At 42.4% G+C, this 27,858-nt stretch overlaps 1 protein-coding gene across 4 annotated transcripts; it reads right to left on the bottom strand.

The window, feature by feature from the left end:
- On the bottom strand, positions 1–27,858 carry LOC116044908 (ABC transporter F family member 4-like). 4 transcript variants are annotated; one of them, XM_031292434.2, is made up of 16 exons: positions 27,791–27,858; positions 27,041–27,191; positions 25,059–25,114; positions 22,467–22,630; positions 22,221–22,384; positions 18,562–18,759; positions 17,425–17,517; positions 14,276–14,366; positions 8,919–8,971; positions 8,454–8,547; positions 5,956–6,615; positions 4,623–4,767; positions 3,815–4,149; positions 1,928–1,995; positions 455–495; positions 1–263 (listed from the first exon to the last, which is right to left on the bottom strand). In XM_031292434.2, the coding sequence occupies exons 2-15, from the start codon at positions 27,143–27,145 to the stop codon at positions 457–459; spliced, it is 2,265 nt and encodes a 754-aa protein (XP_031148294.1). In that variant the 5' UTR covers positions 27,146–27,191; positions 27,791–27,858; the 3' UTR covers positions 1–263; positions 455–456. The 4 variants fall into 4 exon arrangements, with proteins under 4 accessions (XP_031148294.1, XP_031148297.1, XP_031148293.1 ...); XM_031292437.1 differs by lacking the exon at positions 27,791–27,858 and having other exon boundaries at positions 5,956–6,612; positions 27,041–27,286; XM_031292433.1 differs by lacking the exon at positions 27,791–27,858 and having other exon boundaries at positions 451–495; positions 27,041–27,286.

Here is a 27,858-nt window from a genome sequence, read left to right on the forward strand (position 1 = left end):
AAACTCATCTACAGTACCCATCAAAACAGAAAACATTTAAAAAATAAGTCTTGTTTAGCATTTGCACTAGTATGGGAAGATTGCAAACAATTGCCTTCTTTGATAATATTAGTTGTTGTATTGTTTTCACAGTTTTACAGCTAAAGACACTGATGTTGATCCCAGGCAGACGCTCCAGAGTAAAGGCACGAACACGATGCAGATTGTCCTTTTGGGGGGGGGGAGGCTTTTAGGTCCAAGATCCAATCACTCTTCACTGACGTCTGATCAGAAAACACTGTGGGGGGAGGGAAATAATGTGCTTATTATATACAGCAACTTTATATTTCACTTCTGGGTCTGTCAGTAATATTTTTCCATTATGTTCTACTGTGATACAAAGGTAATATCACAAAAGCGTTTCAGTAACTTCAGACCTTCATAAACGGGAGGTGAAAACGTTCAACTTACCCACATTTAATCAGAGATGATCGACTTTTTGGAGGATTTCTTTTTCTGGAAATATCAGAAAGAAAAAAAGAATTTGGTTAAAATATAAATAAATGTAGTAATTGAGTGAGCCTAATGCCCTGCAGGTTTTTGATCTTAAAGTGCCCATATTATGAAAAAAACACTTTTTCTGGGATTTGGGGTGTTATGTTGTGTCTCTGGTGCTTCCACACACATACAAACTTTGAAAAAAATCCATCCATGGTGTTTAGAGTGAGATACGGTTTCTGAATGTGTCCTGCCTTCAGTCTCTGGGTGAGCTGGTCAAAATCGGCACGGCTTGTGACGTCACAAGCCGAAACGAGCAGGCTAACCGCAACCATTAGCTCTTAGCGTTAGCGTTAGCATGCTAACGCTAGCATGCTACCTCGTTCTCAATAGCAAAGCACTGCTACAACACACACAAGTTCACCATAATCTACAAAAGAACTACTTCCATGTGCGCCCTCATTTAGAAGTCTCCCAGCTAATCCTGCCTTGTAACTGACCAAAGTTGTAGAAACAGCCTTTCTTTTACTGTCTATGGAGCTAGCTAGCTGACATGATCTACATCTGAGCTACTGGGCATGTGCAGTGCAATCAAAGATGGTACAGAAGAAGAAGAAGAAAAGAGGTCTCACTCTGTAGCTAAAACAGAGACCAGCTGAAAAGAGGATCTGCAGCAGTGAGAGAGAGCGGTGCAGTACAACAAAAATATGGTGCTTTTTGAAAATTAAACCATGTAAACCTATTCTGGTGCAACATTAAAATACAATTATGAACCTGAAAATGAGCATAATATGGCTGCTTTAAAAACATGCTCCCAACACTTTTTCAGCCAAATGTTTAGCTTCTTGTACATGACAGTCAAACATATATACATACATGTGGCAATTATTAAAGTCTGATGTGTCAGACTGATCTCAATAAGTGGTGTATGTATGACACGCCAATTCGTATGCCATTTTGGCGACGCATACTCACTTTTTAGCGTGTTTATCAACTTCGTTTGGCCTCCATTGACTTACATTACCTTGCGATTGCGTGTCAATTTACACCGTAGCGAGTAGTACGAAAGCCCAAAAATCCGCATAGGGAGGTTGGTCGGGGGTGTGGATGGGTCAAACACAGGACTTTCACCACTTCACTTTCTTCTTTTCCTAAAGCCAACCCCGTTATTGTTTTCCTAAACCCAACCGTACCGTTCTTCTTTTCCGAACCGAAACCGTCCGAAAAGCGATTATACATCTTGATAACACGCCAAAATGGCATACGAATTGGTGTGTCATACATACGCCACTTATTGAGATCAGTCTGCAACCCGTCCGCTGTATACGGCGTAGACATACACGCGGATAGCTCAAAATGCGTACTGATAACACGCCACTTAGCTTTAGAAAGTGGCGTGTATGTTTACGTGAAGTCATGATGCCACGTTGGATGTGTTGGCGTTTCTTACTGTAGAAGTAGCTTGTTGGTCTGCAGCTGGTTCCGTCTCTTCCAGTTTCTCCTTTAATCTGTTCTTCTCTGCAAACATCAGGCAGCACAGAACACACGACACACAATAACGTCACCACATGCTGATGTTCATAAGAATGCAAGTCAATAAAATATATATTTTCTAAATCAATAATTGATGTCAGAACCGCTGCAGCTCAGGGCGTACTCGCACTCGGCCCGGTTAAACCTGGGGCCGAGCATGTGTGACCCCAGAGTCCGCTTCCTTTGACTAGTACGATCGCTCCGTACCATGCCTGGGCACGGAACGCTAAACCGTGGGCACGGTTCGGTTGGACTCAGGCACAGTACACATCAGCGTGATCGCTAAATGTTCCGGTCTGGTTGTTGGCGGTGGGAACTGGGGGAATACAAGCTCTGGACTTCAGGCTCCAGGGATCGGCTCCAGGCTTGTCAGGACACATGATACTTTGAACCCTCTGAGGTCTTAGCCCTTTTTTCCATCTTTTGTCCGCCTGGTCTCCTTGTGTAGTCATGATTGTATAATCTCAACCCTGTTATGACAATCAGGTTCTAGACATTTCTTTCAGGAGAACCTGGGCTAGGATCTGCATGCCGCAGGAATGTCACATGAATGGATACACTGTTAAATGTATAAAGACAAAAGAAAAGAGTAAACGGAAATGAAATCTTACAGAAATGTATGTTGAAATCACACAGAGCGTTGCATTCCCCCCCCAACTCATTTCCTGGTTCTCCTTCTCCATAAACATGAAATCAAGGAGAGGGTTAACTTCTCCTGCTCCAGATCTCCCACCGTGGTCAGAAAGAACAGAGGAGACACTTTGTTTCTCTCACTAGGACTCTAGAGTCACTACTCACTCTGAAGATAATCACCGTCACTCTCTCACTCATTCTACCACACACACACCCACAGACACACACCCACACACACACACACACCCACACACACACACACACACACACACACACAGCTATTCTCTTAAACAGATCGACGCACACACCAATGCACACACACCCTGCTATTCTCTTGAAGAAAGAGATTGACGCACACACCAGCGCAAGTATAAACTTCAGGCCACTTACGTAGGCTACGGAGAAAGCTCTGCGTGGAGCCTCCACAGAAACATAAATCAGCCTTAATCAAGACAGCCTAAAGCCCATGTTATCTGTTAAAGACAACATGGTCAGTCTTCAGCACAGAGTGACATGAACTGGGAACTATTTTCGCTAACAATTTTACGTGAAGGTATCTACATAAGAGTGACATGACACTGTCATGAACACATGTCACTAGGGCTGGGCGATAGGGAGAAAATCAAATATCACGATATTTTTGACCAAACACCTCGATGTCGATATTGTAAGGTTGACAATTGGTGCTTTCACAAAATATCTTCCACATTTAGATTTTTGATAAATAATCATCAGTAATGTTGATATAATGACTAAGTGGGTAAAGGCAAATAATAGAACAGCTAGAACAGTCTGGTAAGTTCAGAAAATAACATCACTTTACTGTAAAGCAGCCTTTAAAACCAGGATTAGACAACACTTAGCATGTAACGATATTACAATTCTTCAAAATCTAAGACGATATCTCTCATATCACGATAAATATAATACTGAAATATTGCCCAGCCCTACATGACAGTCATGACACATGAACCCTAACCATAACTTGTCTAACCATAACTTGAATGACACTGAAAGAAGTGTTATGTCATAAACGTTTATGACTTGTTTAGTTGACAGTGTCATGTCACTCTTATGTAGATACCTTCAAGTAAAGTGTTACCCTATTTTCTAACATTTTCTTGATAAAACAATCAATAAAATGGAACGATTAACAATGATAGTCTCTTACTCTTTTTCTTGGCCGGTCCGTCCTGGCTCACAGCGACGGGCACGGGAGCCGTCTCCTCGCCTTCTCCCGCCTCCATCTTTTTCTTCTTCTTCTTCTTCTTCTTGATCTCCTTTGAAAGTGGAGACCAGTCGACTTCAGGAGGCTCAGCAGGCACAGTGCTGCCTTCATCCTCCTCCTCCACCTCCACTAATCTCTTCTTTTTCTTCTTTGGTGGCTGGTTTTCCTTTGAGGAGTTCTCTTCTTGTTCCGTGTTCATTTTCTTCTTCTTTGGTGTGTCATCATCCTGCTGAGCAGCATCAGGGGTCTCCTCCGCCGCCCCTTTCATCCGTTTTAGTCTGGGGAAAACGGTAAATGTTATATAAATGTCACATTATCCTTATTATTCCATAATTCTTACACATTGCCTAAATATATTTATGCATTTGTTATTGCCCCTTTAATACTGTAACATTTAATCAAAATACACATTATGCATTTCTTTTTATACTGAGTTAATGAATTATTTTTTTTTCTATGTATGACCAAAAAAAGCTTTTGGGCATTCCTACGGTAAAGATATTTTACTTTTTGATGCCATTATATGTTGGAAGTTTCTACCTCTCCATTGTTTTGCCCTTTTGTTTGTGTAACTATTTAAGTACTGAAATACATTTCTATTTCCAAAAATATTCTATAGCTCATTATGTGGTTATTTCATTAAATTTGAATCTGAACTACGTACACTTACAACAGCTGATAAAGTAGTACTAACAGTGTACATAATGGGAAGTTTTAGACATAAGGATGCCAAAGGAAAAAGTCCACAGACTTCTTGGCGATCTTCTTCTCCTTCCACTTCTGATTCATCATGGCCGTCTCCTCCTGCCTGTGGCGCCTCAGCCTCTTCGCCAGGCTCAGTCTCTTCTTGGGGCGGTGTTTCTTTTTGGCCGAGGAGAGCTGAGAGGAGTCGCCGTCTAAAAGGAGTTCGGAGAGGAAGAAGTATAGTCAAGTAAGTGCCATTAACGGACATTCACACCCAAAAAAAAGTGATCCGGCGACCTGCCGGGGGGCATTTGTGTGACATCCTGTTGTGCTCTGTAACCCCCCCCCAACAAGGCACAATTAGACTTTATCTTTCACAATTACTGTTTCCCATCAGTTTGTTTATAGATTTCGACGTTTCCAACCGCACTTGAAGGAAGCTTCATTTCACCGGAGAGAGAGAGAGAGAGAGAGAAAGAAAAGAGAGCAGCGAGGTTGTTGCAGCAATTGATAATCGGCCGTCAGACAGTCTGGCGAGGTCGGTGACTCGAGTCTGTTCGGTGTGTTCTGTTCTGTGACGTCGTCCGTCAGAGGAGCAGTCGGCCTTCATTTGGCCGAGCTGACATGCTCAGTCGGAGACAGGGCAGTCAGGACTCACCCGGAAATGGCGAGTGGATGAGCCTCTCAAAATCTGATGAAAATCTTTTAAACTGACCTTTGTTGATCTGAAATGAAGACAGATTCAGCAACTGCACGGCCTATTTCTCTCTTAAAATGTTTTCAGAAACACGTTTCGGTGAACTATTTTAGTACAATATGAGATCGTGTTCTGAACGAGCCGCCATGACAGTCTGGCTGTGAATTTCCGGAGAAAAAAGACCCACGTGACGCGTTCGTCCAATCAGCTGCCGGTTTTCATTTTCTGGGAAACAATACAGAGAAGCGCCGCCTGCTGCTATGGAGACGTTTCGCGCACGCGCAGAGCGTACGCTCAAGTCGGCGTCGCCTCAGTGTGTTCTGAGGCATTTTTTTGGACCTCGGGGACAGAATGTCGCCTCGGATTGTAATGATACCGTGGTATTACAATTACTTTTTTAATTTATTTATTTATTACTTTATTAATATTGATGTTTTAGGAGTTTGAGCCTCAGAATATCATTTTAGAAACTCATACGGTTTGTTGTGCTAGTATTTAATCCTAAAGGTAACTACAAACTACAGCTGTCAGATAAATGCAGTAAAGTAAAAAAAGTACAATGTTCTCCCCTGATATGTAGTGTTGTAGAAAGTAGCCTAAAATGGAAATACCCAATTTGTACAACTACAAACTTGCACTTAAATGCAGTACTTCAACCGACCAATACTGCTGAATAAAGGAGCTGATGTATATTTCTGTGTACCTGTGGCCTCCAGATGCTTTGCTGTGTCTCCGTCTCCCCCTGCTGTTCTCTCATCAGACTGCACCTCCTCGCCCTCTTGTCTGCCCTCTTTTTTCCTCTTTTTCTTCTTCTTCTTCTTCTCATCTGTTGCCGGACTCACGAGACTCTCCTCATCCTCCACTCCCGCTGCCTCGCTCTGCTCCTCTTCTACATCTTTCACCTTTCTCTTTTTGATCTTCTTGTCTGAAGGAGTGACGGGAGCCCCCTCATCGTTCTCTTCCACTTCTTTCGGCTCCCTTTTCCTTTTCTTAGCCTTCTTCTTCTTCTTCTCTGGTGAAGTGGCCTGAGACATGTCCTCCTCCTCCTCTTGCTTCTGATCCGTCTCTTCCTCTGCCACCACCTCCTCCGCTCTCTTTTTCTTTTTGCCAGTCTTGGTGATCAGAGTAGTATCGCTGGACGTATCTGCGGTCGATGAGTCTGTGCTCGGGGGATCTGCAGTTGGCGTCTCTACATCCTTTTTGCTCTTGTTTTTCTTCTTCCTCTTCTTGGGAGTTGGGGGTTCTTGTCCGGACTCCGTCGCCTCCTCAGGGAGCGGTTGGACAGTTTCTGGCTCGGCCGCCTCGCTGTCGCTGACTTCGATGTTGAGGATGATGTTGACTTCTGGGTCTAGTTGCTCTTCTGCTGTGGTGGAAGAAGTATTCAGATCCTTCAGTAAATGTACTGATACCACACTGTAAAAATACTCCAAGTAAAAGTCCTGCATTGAAAATGTTACTTAAGTGAAAGTATGCAAGTATCATCAGGAAAATGTAGTTAAAGTATTAAAAGTAAAGTAAAATCCTCCCATTGTAGAAAGTGTAAAGGATCCAACCAGTTGTGTGTTTAATGGTCTAATCATCTCAGCTGGACTTGTAGCCGTAATATTGTTGGCTAGTTTACTTTAGAATTAAACATCAGATTTTATAAACTACGTGTGTTTTGTGTGCAGAAATCTTAATGTGTAAAGTAACTAGTAACTAAAGCTGTAACAGATGAATGTAGTGGAGTAAAAAGTACAATATTTCTCTCTGAAATGTAGCGAGTGGCATGAAAAGAAAAGAACACTGCTCTTCTGCCTCTTCTACCACACACACGTTTTTGGCTATCTTGACTTCATCAGGGTCATCATCAGTGTGACTTATAAGTGTGACTTAAATCACCATTGGTACTAAATTCACTAAACATTTTAAAAACATCATATTTTACTTCTAAAAAATGTATTTCCTCCTGGTGGATATAGACATTTAAAAGAGAAATATAAATGACCACAACTACAAAATTACGACCAACTTTCCAAAATAATTCCAAAGTAATAAAACACATTCAGGGTATATTCATGAATATTAAGAGATTTGAAAATACTGTGTTTAACCAATAATCAGTACCTCCAGGATTACGCAGCCTTTTTTTGAGATTGTTGCAGCCCAAAATGCCTGATTTCGCAGAAGCTTTTGTAAAAGGTTGCGATAAAAGTTGCGATGTCTTTTGTATGTTTGTTGCAATGAAGTTGCAGGAGACAGTGACATTTGCGATTTTTTCTTTTTGTATAGTTCTTTAAAAATAAAAAGGAAACTTGTTTCGGGGAGAATAAAATTACTCTGGGCTGAGTTTTCCTAGAAAACCAAAAAGGCTCAGGATGCTGCAAATGTTGGTAAAATATGAAAATGGCTGGTGGATTTAAGACAAAAAATAATTTATTGAATGAATCAAATCTGAACATATTTGTCAGTGGCTTGTTGATCTTTACATTGTTAGTTAATTTCCTATCCTTGCCTGGGACACATTCATACGGTTTGATAAAGTACTTATTGGACTTTAACTTATCATTGCACTTACAATAATGAGCACAGCTGTCCTCAAATTAGGTCATCGTGTCGTCTCATCTCTGGTTTTTCCTGCATCCACCGTGTGTGTCTGTGTGTGTTTGTGTTTGTGTGTGTGCGCGTCAATAGCGGGGGGAACTGTATGAGCAGCAGCCCCGCGCCCGCCTGCTGCAGAGAGCCGACAGGATTGAAACAGCAGCCGCTGACTTTAGAGTGAAAAATCGTTACAGCGTACATTAATGTTAAAATGTATACAGGTTGGCCGGACAGTCTGAAATGTTTTGCACGGTCTTTCGCTGTACGTTTTGTTGGTAAATGTGAGATGTTGGAGTCTCGTCTTCATATCGGAAACCAGCTCTCTCTCACTCCTGCTTGGTCATTGGCTCTCAGAGTCACATACTGACGGCACGTGGGACTGCTGGGATTGGTTGAAGTCGCGGGAAACTCTGGTTATTGGTCAAATTTGCGGAAAAGTGCCAGTGATTGGTTGAATTCGCGTGAATTGGCGCAATCGCGACATCGCGAAATCCTGGAGGGACTGAATAAGAGTTTGAGATAAAAGGGTTTTGTTTGGTGTTAAAAAGGTTGGGTTGTATACTGTATGTTTTGGGTAGGATTAGAGCGTGGTGTACTGGAGGAGAGTACAGTAACTGTTACCAGTGTTAGAGATGGGGTCCTCTGGGGGGGGTGGTGATGTCTCAGTCTGGTCTTCAGGCTTCAGCGGGGGGGTTAGGTCACTGCCCTCTGTGCTCTGAGTCAACACACACACACACACACACACACACACACAAACGTATTACTACTATAATTATTACCAATTGTTTTTGTATATGTTCTTGTGTTTAGATTCAAATTCTCTTCTAACAAGAGAAGAGATTTTTTTAGGCCATTTTAGGCCAGGACAGCTGAAGATGTGACAGGGGAGAGAGAGAGAGAGGGAATCACATGCAGCAAAGGGCCACAGGTCGGAATCGAACCCGCGGCTGCTGTGTGAGCCTTAGTACATGGGGCCCACGCTCAACCAGGTGAGCGATCCAGGCGCCCCACAAGACTAACTTGTTGTCAGGTTAGTCTACAGCCAGACCACGACAACACTCCCTCCAACTAAATGTTTTAGGGTACCTTAGATTTCTCCTCATTTTCCTCCTCTTCATCAGGATTTTCAGAATCAGGGTCTGAAAAAAGATTAAAATACACCATTATGCCATTATAAAATCTAATGTATTTTTACACACCACAGACTGTTCACCCCACTCCCCTCTGGGAGGCGTTTCAGATCTCTCCGCACCCGTACCAGCAGGTTCAGAGGAAGCTTCTTTCCTGCGGCTGTCACCCTACTGAACTCTTGCTCTGCATCCCAGTGACAACCAACCCCAAAGGGACTTACCATCTCCAACAGAAAACACTGTTCATGAACTGCTCCAAACAGCTCTATTGTAGTCCAGCCTTTACTTCAGCGACAAGACACGTTGTAATGCTCGCCTAGCTGCTAGCGTGGCACGCCCTCATACTCTGCTTCTGACTGGCTAGTAGTCCTTACCTAGCTACTGTCAGGGCACGCCCTCATACTCTGCTTCTGACTGGCTAGTAGTCCTTACCTAGGTACTGTCAGGGTATGCTCTCATACTCTGCTTCCGACTGGCTAGTAGTCCTTACCTAGGTACTGAGCATGTGTGACTCCCAACAAACAGCATAGTATTGTGATATTTTCCGTGGCAATACTGCAGCGATACACAGACGCCAAGTAACGATCTTTTATTATATGTGTGTTTGTCTGCTTGATAATCCCATTTTGCAGCAATAACATTGAAGTGAGATGAACAAACAGAGAAATGGATCTTAAAACAGATGTTGAAAAAGTTATCTTTTGGGGACATCATTTGAAATTGGGAACATTTTGAAGTTGGAAAAAAAGTAATAAATTGCAATACATTGCAAATTAATGCAATATGTTTGAAATCATAATAATATCTTATGGTGACATAAGTATCATGATGATATGGTATCGTTAGGCCTCTGGTGATTCCCACCTCTAATGTTTACGATAGGGCGATGTCAAACATCTGTAATATGTAAAACATATTTCCACTGCATTTAACACAGATTACAAGTGAGATTACAGTTTTTTTAAAAAGGGAGTAAAATTGGCAATTAGTCAAAAAGATATCATCTTAAACTGCATATGATAGTGGGGATGTGAACGTGGATTAATGTTCTGTTGCTTACCTTAGTACATTGGGTACCAAGACCCCACCGGTATCTACCTAAACGACTGGTATCTACCGGACCTAAGAACAACGCGGATTTTGGTGCCACTTCAATGTCTGCGCTGCTTTCTGATGCTCCAAAACAGACGTTAGAGGCAACAGAAGCATCGCTGCACGTGACGCTAGTTAGCGTTACACTTGACAGCAGGTAACGTTAGCTAGCAGCTGGATTAAACACGCTTAAAATGCTGACAGCTAAATTGTGTAAAGTGACAGTATTTCACTGTAGAGGATTCCAACCCCGGGACGTACAACTGCCTGCTGCTGTCGGAAAAACAACACAGACGGTGCGTTCACTTGAAACTGGTAAGCCTCGTGGTGCATTCAAATACCCTTTTCCCATCTAGTTGTTGTTTTGTCGTTTATCAGCAATTTACTTGTGAAATAAGTTATTACAATATTAAAGGGGGTCTAAGCGATGTTGGGTGACGGCACTTGTTGTTGACGTTTAATGTATTGTCAAACAAAACTGAGGCTAGCTCACCCCTCTCTCCTCCTCATCCCGTCCCCTCCCTTCCGTGCTTCCGCGCACTAACCCCCCAACCCCCACCCCCAAATCCTTCTTGTCGGTTATTGGCTGGAACACTGTTATGTTTGGTGGTGCAGGTTGGCCAGTTTGTTTTTGTTGCCGTTTGTGGAGCCTGGGCTGTCTACAGAGACCGCATTTTTTACAGTGTGTTCAGGGGACAGGCAGCTAGCAGATAGTGAGGAGGTGTTTTTTTACAGTGTGTTCATGGGACAGGCAGATAGTGAGAAGATTTTTTTTTACAGTGTGTTCAGGGGACAGGCAGATAGTGAGGAGATGTTTTTTTTTTTTACAGTGTGTTCAGGGGACAGGCAGATAGTGAGATTTTTTTTACAGTGTGTTCAGGGGACAGGCAGATAATGAGAAGATGTTTTTTACAGTGTGTTCAGGGAACAGGCAGATAGTGAGGAGATGTTTTTTACAGTGTGTTCAGGGGACAGGCAGCTAGCAGATAGTGAGATTTTTTTACAGTGTGTTCAGGGGACAGGCAGATAGTGAGATGTTTTTTTACAGTGTGTTCGGGGGACAGGCAGCTAGCAGATAGTGAGGAGATGTTTTTTTACAGTGTGTTCAGGGGACAGGCAGATAGTGAGGAGATGTTTTTTTACAGTGTGTTCAGGGGACAGGCAGATAGTGAGATGTTTTTTTACAGTGTGTTCAGGGGACAAGCAGCTAGCAGATAGTGAGGAGATGTTTTTTACAGTGTGTTCAGGGGACAGGCAGATAGTGAGATGTTTTTTACAGTGTGTTCGGGGGACAGGCAGATAGTGAGATGTTTTTTTACAGTGTGTTCAGGGGACAGGCAGATAGTGAGAGGTTTTTTTACAGTGTGTTCAGGGGACAAGCAGCTAGCAGACAGTGAGGAGATGTTTTTTACAGTGTGTTTAGGGGACAGGCAGATAGTGAGGAGATGTTTTTTTTTACAGTGTGTTCAGGGGACAGGCAGATAGTGAGGAGATGTTTTTTACAGTGTGTTCAGGGGACAGACAGCTAGCGGATAGTTAGATGTTTTTTACAGTGTGTTCAGGGGACAGGCAGCTAGCAGATAGTGAGGAGATGTTTTTTTACAGTGTGTTCAGGGGACAGATAGTGAGATGTTTTTTACAGTGTGTTCAGGGGACAGGCAGCTAGCAGATAGTGAGGAGATGTTTTTTACAGTGTGTTCAGGGGACAGGCAGATAGTGAGGAGATGTTTTTTACAGTGTGTTCAGGGGACAGGCAGATAGTGAGATGTTTTTTTACAGTGTGTTCAGGGGACAGGCAGCTAGCAGATAGTGAGGAGATGTTTTTTACAGTGTGTTCAGGAGACAGGCAGATAGTGGTGAGATGTTTTTTACAGTGTGTTCAGGAGACAGGCAGCTAGCAGATAGTGAGGAGATGTTTGCTGTATGTGACAAAAAATGTTGTAGCCTAAAAAACATGTGACATTGCTTAGAGCACCTTTAATAAATCATAAAATTTTGACCATATGGCCTTAGCAATAAACAAGCCATTCTTTAATGTCACCGACTGTCGTTTTTATTTATTTATTACTTCTTTTTTTTAAAGTATCGGTTCAGGCACCGTTTAGAATTTCTCTTTTTTTTTTTTTAAAGATACCTAATCCTGTTGTACACTGGTACAACGTGTCCATTGCTTACTTGTGTCAAGCGTTTGTTGAGAAGGAAATATGAAGGTATCAGTAGAACTATATTTTATTTATAATGTGGAATTAATAACCCCAGGAAGAATAGTTGTTACCATGGTAAAAAATCTATTTACAGACTGCTGAAGTTATTAATTGTCTCTTGATAACATCAGACCACTCTCGTTTCTTTGTTTCCAAATGAATGTCGCTCATAAGCCTTTGTCACAGCAGACATTTTGACTCGTCATGGCGACAAAAGGACAGCCAGAACTAATTACTGTTCAAGCAATTGTTGCAACGCAGCGATTAGTAATGTTATCAGTTACACCTGAGTTTGACAAGTCTAAGAGCCAGCTGAGAGACATGTCTCTTCAACTTTAATTTCTGCACCAAAGTCATGGATTCATTTCAAACACTTTGGTAAATGAGGTGCTTGTGTTCCAGATGACTAATTAATTGCTCTAGTTTGCTTAACGAGCTCTGACAAGCTTTACAAAACCCTTTGAGATGTTAAACAAGTGACTAGCGTTGTGGAAAACTTGTCTGAACAGAGCTGCCAGGGCTGTTCAAACTCTTTCCAAGTGTTGGCGTCGAGTCCAAGCACATCAAGGTAAAATCTTAAACTTTATGTCTTACATTCCCCCCTTTTTTCCCCCAAATAAAATTAAATGATCCAAACGTTTTGCATTTAAACGGCTAGAGACACAATGCTGCCAACAAAAAACGAAATACATTACGTATCTTTTTCCTCCTTAATAAAATGGCACTTTTGGAAATGTATTTCAAGAGCGGTGGAACATTTTAATTGGTCTGTTCATCCAAATTACAAAAACAAACAAATATTCATAGAGACCACTCTTTCAGCATAAAGTACGTCCTATAAATCGAGGAATCTTTGTGCGTGCGTGCGTGTATGTGTGTGTGCGTGTGTCTTCCGCATGTGCAGTACAGCAGCGGGGCGGGGAGTGGCTACATCCCTAGAAGGCTCATTGATTGCGGTTCACTGGCTCTGCTACAAACCCCGGTCTCCTGGCTGAAAGTCCGGGGTCAGCCCTATGGTCCCACAGCCCAATGGTCCCACAGCCCAATGGTCCCACAGCCCTATGTTCCCACATTTCTAGGACATTTTCAAAATTAGGTGTGTTAGGTGTGTTCCTACATTTCCCTTCAATCCTCCCACAACATTTTTTAAGGTTAGGGGGATAAAATCTGATACAAATTTATGAAAAAGGAAATGTGGGAACATAGGGCCTAATTTTGGAAAAAAAATCTTAGAAATGTGGGAACTGTGGGAATATAGTGCTGTGGGAACATAGGGCCTAATTTTCAGTGAAAAAAGAATTTGGTTGCTGTTTGACCCATCCGCCACCCCAACAACCTCCTTACACATGATTTACATTCTTTCATCGGTATTCATGCTAGAGCCCTGCGTGGGACTTTTTTTGTAATCCCGCTTCTACCATTACCACCCGCTCCCACAGTGTGTGTTCTGCTCCTGCATCCTGTATTCTATCAATTCAATAAATTAAAATACAGGCCATAATAATGTAGACATTTTAGAGCTGAAATGATTAAACAACAAAATAATAATTACAACTGTTTTTGTAATTCATAATTTATGTTACTGTTTATTGAAAAATTCCAAACAGTCCATCGTTCCAGCTTAATTATGAGGATTTGCTTCTTTTCATTATCTTATTTGATGGTAAAAACCAAAACAAGCTATAACTTTAACTTTTTGTTTATCAACCTTGCAATGACTTGTGTGTGTGCAACAACTGGTAATATCATTTTTTTAAACTATTTTTAGTGTGGAAACAAGCGTGGAATACTGTGTGATTGCCAAGACTTTCATAATAAAATGTAAAACCATCCCGTGGTCTTTCATCAGTGGCTTTCAAAAGCTCTGCCGAGGTCGTAAAAGGAAAAAGACCTCTGAGCAGTTTCTTCACAACGGCGTGTGATTCTCGTCAGCGCGGTGAGAAAGAGACGGAGAAGATGCCATACATAACATGTAAAGAACAACCTGGTCATCACACGTCTCATTGGTTGTTCCTACCTGCGGGGGGCGGGGCTTCCCTCTCTGTCTGCTGGTCATTGGTCTCCTGAGGTGTCAGGTCAGCCGTGCCGGGCTCGGCCTGGCCGGGCTCCTGCAACAGGAATCAACAGGTCAACAACAGACCTGCCCATAGCACGCACTATGTATTTTTTGCACATTCTGCACTCAAGCCGTGCCTCAGCCTCTTTTTTTCTTATGCAAAAGTTATTTTGTATGTACATATTTGTTTCTGTATTCATTGTTCATTTCATATTAATGGTTAATATGTATTAGGGCTGGGCGATATGACCTAAAAATAAAATCCCCGATTTTAAAAAAAAAAATCCGATTTAAATCGATTTTTTCTCCCCCTACTTAAAATCAATCTGCAGATGACAAAGAAATTGTTCAAAACAAGTTTTAACTTTATTTTGTTTTGACTCACACACACGCACACACATGGGGCATGTATACCATTATGATTATTCATGCCAATTTTGTGGAAATATAAATTGGTTTGAGTGTTTTCCCTTTTTTTGGATGGGGGGTGCTATATATTCAACAACAAACAAACGGATGTGTGCGATAAAGCTGTTTTCACACATACAGGTAATTCACTTCTCGTTCCTCGCTAAAAGTTCAAATCATTTTAACGTTATTGCGCAACCTTGCCCCTATTTTCACCTGTTGCTGAGTAACGTACATTAACATCCCATGGTCTCTTGAATGTAGCATACCTGTAGCAAGCTCCTTCATAGTAACGAGCGGTAAAATAAACGTTGAAGAGGAGCTCCGGGCTACAGAGCGGCGATTGCTAGTTGTTTAAGCCGCTACAGACCTCCATCACAGCTTGGTCGTATCAGCGGCATTTAGTAGATGTGTTGAGCCGCAAAAGAGTTCCTCAACACCGCCTCTGGTGCCCCGCATGGTGTTCCGTCAGGTCAGCGGTAGCTGGTGGTTCAGTTATCCGAGAATAGGTGACTCTCAGCCGGGTACAGAGCACCACGAGCTGCCGGTCATTTCGGCGGAGATTACGGATAAGTAAGTAATGAAACTACTAGTTAAGAAAAGAATTAATGTTAGTCCCTGTCGCTGCCATGTTGTTTGTGTATCTCTATGGCAAACGCGCGGGGCGAGGGCTGAGCCCGTTCGGAGCTATGGGAGCCCAGAGGGGAGCGTCGGCGGATGTTAAGGAGAAAATCGATTTTCATTTTAACAAATCGACGTTAACTACACATTCGAGTTAATCGATAAAATCGATTTATCGCCCAGCCCTAATATGTATGTTTGTTTGTTTGTATGTTTTGTATGCACCACTCACCAAGGCAAATTCCACGTGAGTGTAACTTATTGTGGCAATAAACCCCTTTCTGATACAGCAGACAGGGAGAGTTTCTCTTACTATGTTGCCTCATTTCTTTTTTCTCCTCCCTAGTGTATACAGCAAAAAGCTGAACCGAGTTCCAGGACTGGCATGTGGACATTAGCTACAAAATGAGACCCAGAGATACAGTGAGGAAAATAAGTATTTGAACACCCTGCTATTTTGCAAGTTCTCCCACTTAGAAATCATGGAGGGGTCTGAAATTGTCATCGTAGCTGCATGTCCACTGTGAGAGACATAATCTAAAAAAAAAATCCAGAAATCACAATGTATGATTTTTTAACTATTTATTTGTATGATATAGCTGCAAATAAGTATTTGAACACCTGTCTATCAGCTAGAATTCTGACCCTCAAAGACCTGTTAGTCTGCCTTTAAAATGTCCACCTCCACTCCATTTATTATCCTAAATTAGATGCACCTGTTTGAGGTCGTTAGCTGCATAAAGACACCTGTCCACCCCATACAATCAGTAAGAATCCAACTACTAACATGGCCAAGACCAAAGAGCTGTCCAAAGACACTAGAGACAAAATTGTACACCTCCACAAGGCTGGAAAGGGCTACGGGGAAATTGCCAAGCAGCTTGGTGAAAAAAGGTCCACTGTTGGAGCAATCATTAGAAAATGGAAGAAGCTAAACATGACTGTCAATCTCCCTCGGACTGGGGCTCCATGCAAGATCTCACCTCGTGGGGTCTCAATGATCCTAAGAAAGGTGAGAAATCAGCCCAGAACTACACGGGAGGAGCTGGTCAATGACCTGAAAAGAGCTGGGACCACTGTTTCCAAGGTTACTGTTGGTAATACACTAAGACGTCATGGTTTGAAATCATGCATGGCACAGAAGGTTCCCCTGCTTAAACCAGCACATGTCAAGGCCCGTCTTAAGTTTGCCAATGACCATTTGGATGATCCAGAGGAGTCATGGGAGAAAGTCATGTGGTCAGATGAGACCAAAATAGAACTTTTTGGTCATTATTCCACTAACTGTGTTTGGAGGAAGAAGAATGATGAGTACCATCCCAAGAACACCATCCCTACTGTGAAGCATGGGGGTGGTAGCATCATGCTTTGGGGGTGTTTTTCTGCACATGGGACAGGGCGACTGCACTGTATTAAGGAGAGGATGACCGGGGCCATGTATTGCGAGATTTTGGGGAACAACCTCCTTCCCTCAGTTAGAGCATTGAAGATGGGTCGAGGCTGGGTCTTCCAACATGACAATGACCCGAAGCACACAGCCAGGATAACCAAGGAGTGGCTCTGTAAGAAGCATATCAAGGTTCTGGCGTGGCCTAGCCAGTCTCCAGACCTAAACCCAATAGAGAATCTTTGGAGGGAGCTCAAACTCCGTGTTTCTCAGCAACAGCCCAGAAACCTGACTGATCTAGAGAAGATCTGTGTGGAGGAGTGGGCCAAAATCCCTCCTGCAGTGTGTGCAAACCTGGTGAAAAACTACAGGAAATGTTTGACCTCTGTAATTGCAAACAAAGGCTACTGTACCAAATATTAACATTGATTTTCTCAGGTGTTCAAATACTTATTTGCAGCTGTATCATACAAATAAATAGTTAAAAAATCATACATTGTGATTTCTGGATTTTTTTTTTTAGATTATGTCTCTCACAGTGGACATGCACCTACGATGACAATTTCAGACCCTCCATGATTTCTAAGTGGGAGAACTTGCAAAATAGCAGGGTGTTCAAATACTTATTTTCCTCACTGTATGTGTCCAACAAATATAGAAACATACAGTATAGAAATGTCAACCATTAGTGCACCTTTACAGCGCTGTCTTCATCCTCTGAGGCCTCGGTTTGACTGGCGGCTGTCTGTTCAGCTGCAGAGGTTTCACCTGGGGCTGCTTCAGTCTCCTGAGGAAGGAAGACTCAACATGTAACACTCCGCTTCATTCATTTATCTTTTTACTGTAGGGAGGATTTAAAGGATCATTTTATTTTATTGTTCATTTGTGTTTTTAGTTTATACGTTGGGTCTTTCATAGTCTATATCGACGACGTTTCATTCACGTAGTGACAAGCTGCTCAGCAGAACTTACTGTAGTGTGAGCTGTTCTGACAACCAGATAAAACTCATGTGGTATTGCTTATAGTGGTTAGACAAAACATGTGTAGCAATTACTCCTTCCTTATTACATATACAGGAAATAATTTAACTTATTTCTGCAAAAAAAAATCTTAATGTCTAGTTTTTATATAGTAGTATTGATCGATAGGAGTATCGATAAGTATCTGAACATTTTCTTTCCCGCCAACAGGTTTGCCGACATTAAATCCCAAACCTCCACATGCCAGAATATAAAGACTGACTCAGCAGAGAACTGCGTGCACTGTTTCCTACTGGAAGCTAAACAGCACAAACAATGCACTTCAGCCAGTCACAATCCTCTGCAAAATAAGATTCAGATGTGCACAGGGTGAGCTGAGGGGAAAAAAGGCTTGGCTGTGCCAGGAATCAACAAATACTCCACTTTGTAGGAGTTGTAGTTAAAACTGATGAACATTTCAGCTCATTTATGTAGCAGTTTGGTGGAGTAGAATGAGAATATACAGTACAAGAAGCTGTACTGGCTCAAATCTAGGACAAACTTAAATGGTGGACACCAGCAATTCAGAAAAGTTATGAATGATAAAGAGCAACATGTAGCTGGCATATCTTTACGGAAAAGTTGGAGTGATATCCTCTTCTGTACAAGGGCAGGAAAAAGAAAATGCAGGCATTAAGATCCGAGAAACTGTGGCCAAAGGACAGGTGAGTAGATTTACGTGGAAATGAACTGCCAAAAATGAAAGAGATGAAAATCTTGGCAGCACTTGAAAAAGTATGTGTTATTTATGTTTGTTGGCGGAAGGATGTTACACAGTCACATAGTTTGGATTCAGCCTCAGGTCACTAACCTGCTTCAGCTCATCGTCGTCCTCTTTATGCTCTGCGCTGCTCTCAGCGGCTGGATCCGGGGCCGGGAGCCCATCCCAAGCCCGATCAGAGGCAGCTTGTCTGGGCTCGACCGGGCCAGGGCCAACCTCCTCCTCAAAGTCCGAGCTGGAACTCTCTGCCTTGTTAGCTGCCTCAGCAGACACGTCAACAGGAGCTGGCTACAAAATGTGTACAGGCAGGCAGTCAGAACACACAGGAAGGCTAACACACATGTCCCTGCTACCTCTCCCCACAGAATTAAGGATCTCTGCCAATGAGAATAGAGATGATAACCCCTATTTTCGACCAGGCACCTCTGTGCTGCGTTCCGGACGGGTCACAACCCCTGTGAGCAATCGCGGCCATTTAAGTCAATGTTTGATAATCCACCAGCCGTGTCACGGCGCGTCCCAGCAGCGTGCGTGAAGCAGCTCTCCGCTCCGCTAAAGACTACCGCTAAAGCCAGGTCTATTTTCAGACCAGCCGCAGGGCGTTCAGACAGCCGGGCAGGAAACAGTGAGAGTATCCAGTCAGTTCACCAAAAAACACCCCCCAAATATCGTTTATGCCGCCATAAACCACGGACGACGAGAGCTCCATCTTGGAGGTGGAAAAATACAAGACATCACAGATCATTTTTTATAAAAGACAACACCAGAAAAGAGAAGACATGGAGTTTTTTTTTAGATACTTTTTTTGGCCATTTTAGGCCTTTAATACCACAGGACAGATGAAGACATGAACGGGGAGAGAGAGAGAGGGGGAATGACATGCAGCAAAGGGCCGCAGGTCAGAGTCGAACCCGCGGCAGCTGCGTCGAGGAGTAAACCTCTATATATGTGCGCCTTCTCTACCAACTGAGCTAACCCGGCCACCGACATGGAGTTTAACTGTAGGAGTGCTTGGAGTGGAAGGTAGATACTAGCTTAATAAACACGCGATTGTTCTGTAAAGTACTTGTAGAGACAATATACGGTAATCTGCGAGTCGGGCAGCAAGACGTTCCCCTTCTGAGATGCTCCTGGTGTGGTATGGCGGAGGACGGAACAAAAAAGGAACGCAGTCGGAACGCAGCAAAGTCGCACCCAGTGGAAAATGGGGGTAAGGGCCCTGACACACCAACCCGATTATCGGCCGTCGGACAGTCTGGTGAGGGAGCTGTCAGCCTTTATTTTGGCCGACCTGACATGCTCAGTCGGAGACAGGGCAGTCGGGACTCACCCGGAAATGGCGAGCGGATGAGCCTCTCAAAATCTGAGGAAAATCTTTTAAACTGACCTTTGTCGATCTGAAATGAAGACAGATTCAGCAACTGCATGTTCTATGTCTCGCTTAAAATGTTTTCAGAAACACGTTTCGGTGAACTATTTTAGTACAATATGAGATCGTATTCTGAACAAGCCGCCATGACAGTCTGGCTGTGAATTTCCGGAGAACAAAGACCCACGTGACACGTTCGTCCTATCAGCTGCCGGTTTTCATTTTCTGGGAAACAATACAGAGAAGCGCCGCCTGCTGCTATGGAGACGTATTACGTTTCGCGCACGCGCAGAGCGTACGCTCAAGTCGGCGTCGCCTCAGTGTGTTCTGAGGCATGTTTTTGGACCTCGGGGACCCGACTGATCAGTCCGACTGACTTTTCTGCCGACGGTCGGCCGTCTGGTTGGTGTGTGACGATATTCTGTCTTTTTAACGCCAACAAATCTCATGAGATTGAGCCTGAGGGTTCCTACTGAAGATGTGCATCTTTAAAAACTGGTCATGATTTGTATCCCATGTATTTTGTGTTCCCACAAAAGCTGGGCACTGTAGTCTTTAGCAAACGTGACTCAACCTACAGTAAATGGTGCATTTGTTGGGGACTACTTTCAGCTGCGGATTTGGTGCCCTGGTGACTTATTTCAGCAGCAAGATGGTGCAGGTGGGATTGAGTCAAACTACAGCGTCTGTATTCATGGTTCTGTGTTCTCTGGCACAGAGGAATAAGATAGATCAGGCTTCGATTCATGTTTAACTAAACATTGTGAAACTACAAATCAAAAGCACACAAAGAAGTATCACAAAAAATAAACCCTAGTCATGTCGTCAAACATCTTTGGCAGAATGTATTAATCTTGTCTTCGGCACGCGGGCCAGATGTAATCTGACCAGCTGGAGAACTAAATTTAACCACAAATAAAAACTCTTCTCTGCTTTTAATTGAATTCTGTTTAGTGGAAACATATTTGTTCTGTTAAAAGTGAAGTGCAGTGTTGTGGTTCTGAACTCAAAAAAAAAAAAAAAAAAGCAAAGCAATCAGGGTATGTAGGTACGCAACCCACCCACAGAAACACACAATTTGTCTTTTTTAGGTTTCTGTCACACAGTTTCTGTTCAAACAGCATTATGTACTGCATCACTGGGCCCAAAGAAAAGAGCAGAGACAAGACTTGGCGCGCGCGCGCAAACACACACACACACACACACACACACACACACACACACACTTGAAATAACAAACGAACACAAACTAACAGATACAGACGCGGCAAGTAGACATGAAAAGTCTGTGTGTATTTCAGAGGCATATAACAACACTGGAGCTACTGTCCATCTATCAGCACATTATTACAGTGACTGGGCAACAGCTATGCGTGTGTGCGTGCGCGTGTGTGTGTGTGTGTTTGTGTGTGTGTATGTATGTGTGTGTGCATGTGTGTGTGTGCTTGTTTTACTATATTCGCGGGGTCCAAAAACCGGGGAATACAGTATACTTGTGGGGTCTGCACAGCCTTGTGGGGCCCAAAATGCTGGACCCCACAAGTTTAAAGTTCTGTTTGAGGGTTAAGACTTGGTTTTAGGGTTAGAATTAGGTTATGGTTAGGGTGAGGGTAAGGGTTAAGGTTAGGGTAAGGGGCTAGGGAATGCATTATGTCAATGACGGGTCCCCACAAAGATAGTAAAACGTGTGTGTGTGTGTGTGTGTGTGTGTGTTAGTTTCCTGCTGCTGCGGAACATTCAAGACTAGTTACTATTTGCTACTTTTTTAATTTCCCCATCATGACCTCCGGTTCTGGCTCCATGCGAGTGGCAGCCAGCCCAGCAACATTTGTTCTGTTTTTAAAGGGCACTACCTCCAATTTGACACTGTACAAACACATCTACATATCAATATGCAACCTTTAATTCATAAATCAATTAATCACAGAACCATAATTAGTGGATTTCTTGTATTGTTGGCAAGACGACGACGACAAGACAAAAAAGTACTCTTTGACATGTAAGTCTGACAGTTTTCACTAGATGGCCACAACCGCCCGTTCATTGTTCTCCATTTTTCTTGCCAACGTCACTAAGAGTGCCAATCTCACCTCCTGGCAACGATGGTGAACAGCTGCACTTTGTTAACTACAAGACTACGCAAGATTAGGGGTAGAGGGATACCATCAAACTCTGGTTCAAACTAGAATAAAACTGTGAAAACAAAAAAGAAATTTGACTTTCTCTCTTTTCATCGAGCTGCAGCAGCAGCGGGTTAAATGCCTCAAGATGGTTCAGGGATCCAAACCACCATACCATACTGATACACTGTCATGTGCCAATGTTTTTTTTTCAGATATGATCCGTGATAAGGTGCTCATATCTGCCTCTCTCTGCTCACCTCTGGCTCTGCTTTGGTCTCCTCCTCTCTCTTTTCTTCACTGTCTGAGTCGGTTGCTTTGGTTTCAGCTGCAGGATGCAGCAGCTGCTCAGAGACCGACTCAGCATCTCTCCCCTCACAGGGGGGCTCTGTGTCGGATGACTCAGCACCATCTGTCTTGGACTCTGAGGCAGATGCACACAATACATACAATGGTTAAGGGGTTATAGCTAAAACAAAAAATTATACAGCAAAAAGAACATTTACCAAGTGGAGGTTTTGCATCCACGTTGTTTTCCTCTGGGATGTTGGAGGGTTTAGTGTCTGCGCCTTCCTCTTCCTCGCTGGTGGCAGGTTCTGGTTTAATGCTCTTCTTCTTTAAAGCAGGGTCTTCTGTCTCCTGCTTGGCATGCTGGGCTAGAGAGCACAGCCTACAACACACACACACATTTTTATTTCTGGCTGATTTTGGAAACCCTTCAGCTGATTTAGAGAGACTGGAAAGTGATGCTGCAGGCATATTTTCCTGGAATCAGGAATCCAAATCCATACTGCATACTAATCCTGAGCTTGAGTTTGGAAAAACTCAAAAAGCAGAAAAACTCAGAGCAGACAAGAATGCTTACCAACTAAGATTTATTTTAGAGTGTGATGGATACTTTTCTACCACAATGCAATGCACGAAGGAACTGGAGGAGCTGCTCACAGCTGGCAAAGATTTAAATAAACTGTGGATGTGGCAAAAAAAAGCTCCAGATCCAAGACCTTGGTACACAAAAACAAGTTATCAGTCTTAAGGGGAGACACCCCAGGCAAAACCATCATTTTTCAATTTTGAGTTTTTGGGCTATTTTACTTCCATAGCATCTTCATCTTCTTTCAGACTATTGGGGGGGGGGGGATCCAAAATACACATTTAGGTGTTTATTTTACTACACTTTGTGTATTTGCACCTGTGAATTTCTCCTAAATTCAAAAGTTAGCATTATATAATGCATCATTTGCATATTTTAACAAAACATTTCAGAAAAACTATAATAAAAAAATATGTCTTAATGTAAGTATTCATGTTGATATGTTAGTTTAATTTGTTTACCCTATCACCTGTAATGTCTTGCAAAATGTCTGATATTTTATAATCCATATCTTCAAAAGTCGGTTTTTCAAAATATGTGTTATTCTCAGACTGAGCCAGAAATCCCCACTTCAGCAGCACTCATACACCAGCCTTTCCAGTTTCACTCCTATCTATATTCTCAAGGTTTTTACAGAGGGGTTTGTTCAGATATCATTCATATAGTAATTTATATAACATTTTACACCTAAAAACGTAGCGACAATTGATTATTTTTATGGCTGTTGACACCATATTCGGATTTTTGCAGTGATGAAAGGAGATGTCCAAAATCCCCCTCTGTAAAACCCTTTGACTCTAACATGTCAACTAAATAAAAGAAGAAATTGGAACCTGGTTTTATCAATGTTCAGATGTCTGCTCTGGAAATGTATGCCAATTAGCGCACAAGATAATGCTTAATTTCCATATTTAAACATAAAATTCCAGAAAACTTTTAATACAAAGATATTTGTCTTAATGTAAGTAATCAACTGGGGAAGTTTCATGGTAATATCTATTAGTTCATTTGATCTTTTCCTATTCAGCTGCAGTGTCTCCCCTTAAGAAAGACATTTTGCTTTCTTTGTGAAGTTTAACTTTCAAATTCAAAGTATTTTTGTATTAACTGCTAAAACAGCATACTGTGACACTTGTGTGTAGTATGGATTTTGGGACACAGCTCCAGTCTTGTAGCATTCGTCCGTCCTGAATGTGTTTCTGACGGATCGTGTAATGCGTTTGAGGAAATAAATTCCTAAGCGTTTCCGGATGACGCGTCACGCAGCCAAGAACTACAGATGTCTGTGAATGTTATGATGATGATGATGTTAGAATAAATTCTGACCGGGAGGGGGGGGGGGGTTGTTTGTATGTGACTGATGAGCAGAAGGAAGAATTAGCTCATTTTAAAAACAGAGTACACAAATGTGGGGTTTGCATATTGTGCTTTGATTTAAGCGTTTCATAATTCACGTTTACTACCGAGACGAGCACCACAGAGATAGTATCTCGGAAAGAAAAGGTCTAATAAAGGGTTTCTCAGTATTTTTTTTCTAAAAACAGCTGTTGGAAAAAAAAAAAGTTCTAAGGAGGATCTGCTTACATTCAGACCAATAGGATAATGTTTCATTGACTGGCTTTGATTTGTATTATTTTTGTGCAAGATTCCCAGTGGGAGATCACAGACATGGGCTGAGGTCATTCATTCATTAATCCTTTTCAGGGTAGCAGGGATTTGAATCCCAGAATGCACTGGGCAGAAGGCCAGGCAGTCATTCACAGAGAGACACACAGCACAAAAACAGTGACATCCTGTTTACAGAGACAGTCTGGAGTCTCCAATCCACCTAAAAGCAGCGTGTCTTTGGACTGTGCTACCTGCTGAGCCAAAGCTAGCACTTTTAATATACAGTGAATTATTGGCCGCTATCATTGCACAGTGTATATTCAGAGTAGGTCCCTAGTTTTTTTTTTCCCCACATTTTCATTTATTTTTATGAATTATGCGACTGCACAGCACTTTCCCACTGGGATTAATGCTTTGATTCTATGTTAATTCATCTAATATTTCTTATGATAAGAAGTTATTTAAACGTGTTACTATTTTCTGTACATATAGCATGTATATCTGAGCAATATGTAAGTATTGTCATTACTGGTGCATCTATGAACTGTTTAAGTGATTGTATAAACAAGAAAAAGGTCCACACTTCCTGCAAGGCGTAGTAACATGTTAGACTTACTTCATCCAGCCTGTGTAGATATCATGTAGGTTGGAGCTCTCCTCGGGTGTCTCCACCTACACACACACACAGACAGAGACACACACACACACGCGCACACACACACACACACACACACAGACAGAGACACACACACACACAGACACACACACACACACACAGGCACCGACACACACACACACACAGGCACCGACACACACACACACACACACACACGCACGCACACACATGCACACACACACACACGCACACATGGACACACGCACAGACACACACACACAAACACGCACAGACACACACACAGGCATACACACACACACAGACACATGCACAGACACACACAGAGACGCACACACACGCATACAGACACAGACAGACACACAGGCACAGACACACACACAGACAGAGACAGACAGACACACACACACACGCGCGCGCGCGCGCGCGCGCACACACACACACACACACACACACACACACACACACACACACACATACACACATACAGACACACAGGCACCGACACAGACAAACACAGGCACACACACACAAATACATTTAAAACCTTCTAAACGTTCTCCAAATGTGTTGTAAAAGCACATTTTACCACTTTTGACTGATTCCCTGAACGTTGCATCTATAATCAAGTGGCTGGACGATATCCCTGTAACACAACTGTGAAAAAGAGTTGAAAGGGAAAAAGCTAATTTCCTGTGGTTGAGGAATGCTTCCACTTTGATGCCACACCCCCCCCGAAATGAATCCATGCAGAAACATACAAGGCTAGCAATATGAGAGTTTGTGAAGAATTCAAAGTTCGAACAGGAAGGGCATGACGCTCACAATATTAAAAGAATATGGCATCTGTGGGAGGAACTTCCTCTAAGTGTGAAGATAGGTTGGAATTTTGGGAATGTCTGGTAAAGAATGGCGTTCAGACCATTTTCTCTGTTCCTAAAACCATCAGCAGAAACTTTTGACGTTATTTTTAGCCGACCAGCGTGAAACCTAAAACGTGTGACTGACCACAGCTCAGCTTTCCCAAAAGCAGACACAAGACATTAGTACATGGAAGTGGAAGAACAATACTATAATAGTGACATTATAAAGGGAGCATTTATGAAAAACGTGCAGAACAGTGACTTCGTATATAGGTTGCTTATTTAGCAAGCCTGAACAGTAGAGATTTTAAATACATTTTGATTGAAATCTACTTTATTGAATATCCTGAAAAAAATAAGACAATTGAGCAGTGTGTAGCTTTTGTTACTAGTGCGTGAATCATGACTATGACTCGGAACTTTTAGGGCTGCAACTAACAATTGTTATCAACTTATTACTGTTCATTTATATTTCCCATCACAATGTCCTAGAGATGTTCAGTTTGCAATGCTATACAGTAACAGAGGAAAGCAGCAACTAGTCACACTAGAGAAGCTGTAACAAGCACATGTTGGCCACTTCTGCGTGAAAAATCAATTACAGTTCAATAGTTGCCACTAATTTACTGTTGATCACCTGAACGATTAATCGACTAATTATGACAGTTCTAGGATAAAAATTGAAAAACCTGTATCACTTAAACACCAAATAAATGTAAGGAGCTTTTGAATGGGGTGTGGGTGTGCAGCAGCAGGCCTGCAGCAGGCTTGTTTTCACAGCCATGCTGCTGCTGTAACATTATGTTCTTTTCCTCCAGGAGGCCTGAACAAGGAGCCATAGGCTTTCAAATGTACACACACACACACACACACACACACACACACACACACAGACAGAAGCTGCATGCAATTTACTTACTGCAACACTTGGAGCAAGAAAACACATTGAAATCTGATTTATTGAATTCAGGTTCTTATATAACATGCAACACGCACATTAGAGCTAAATAGATTGCAATAAAATCATAAATAGAATGAAATGAGGTCGGCTGTACACTGAATCAGGCTGTTATTGTAGAAGAAAAGGATCAAAGTTGTTACCTGAGCAACGTGTTTTTCCAGCACCTTAGCAGCTTTCCGGTAGCCGTTAACCTTCAGGTGCTGGAAGATTAGAAAGAGCAGAGCGGCGTCGTCCTCCGTGCCCATGCTGTCTGACTGCACACTCTCACACGGCTAGCACACGGGACAACAACTGGAATATTATTCAGGGATTATTAACAGTCCACTTCATGCTCGCTGTGCAGCGTGTAGCCATGAGCCTGTGACGACGCCCCCCTCGAAATGCAGCATGGGAAGTGGAGTTTTTATTTTATTTAAAGGGTAGCAAAGCATCTTCTGAGATGCACCAATGATGAAATCTGAAAGTGTGTAATGAATATATATATATATATATAATATTTAATGTGAGGCTCTTTGCTAATGAAGCAACAAGCAATTGTCCACTTCTAATTGGATATACATTTTAAAAGTAAAGTAAGTCGGCAGCCAATTAATGGACTTTGGTAACATTTAATAGGATTTTTGACTCACTTTAACATTGCATTGCAGACTGGTCAGACACATTCTAGTTTCTTCAGTTCTATTATTGATTTAAACCTGTTAGCATAGTAAGCCCATGTGGGTATCGCATGCTAACCTGCTAACAAAAGTCATTCCTGGTAATCTCAGTATGCTTACTGTCATCATTCACAATGCTAATGACAGGACAACTCAATTAATGTATTAATAATTTCCATTCTAATTCAGTTATTGGCGATATTTAACTTGTTCGTTAAGGCGCTCTCTTGTTACCTGGCGGTCATTGGTCCAAAGCCCGGTCCAAAACGGCCAAACAAGAAGTGAGAGCTTCCAATGGGCTT

The sequence above is a fragment of the Sander lucioperca genome, chromosome 9 (genome assembly GCF_008315115.2).
Source record: "Sander lucioperca isolate FBNREF2018 chromosome 9, SLUC_FBN_1.2, whole genome shotgun sequence".
NCBI classification, from domain to species: domain Eukaryota; kingdom Metazoa; phylum Chordata; class Actinopteri; order Perciformes; family Percidae; genus Sander; species Sander lucioperca.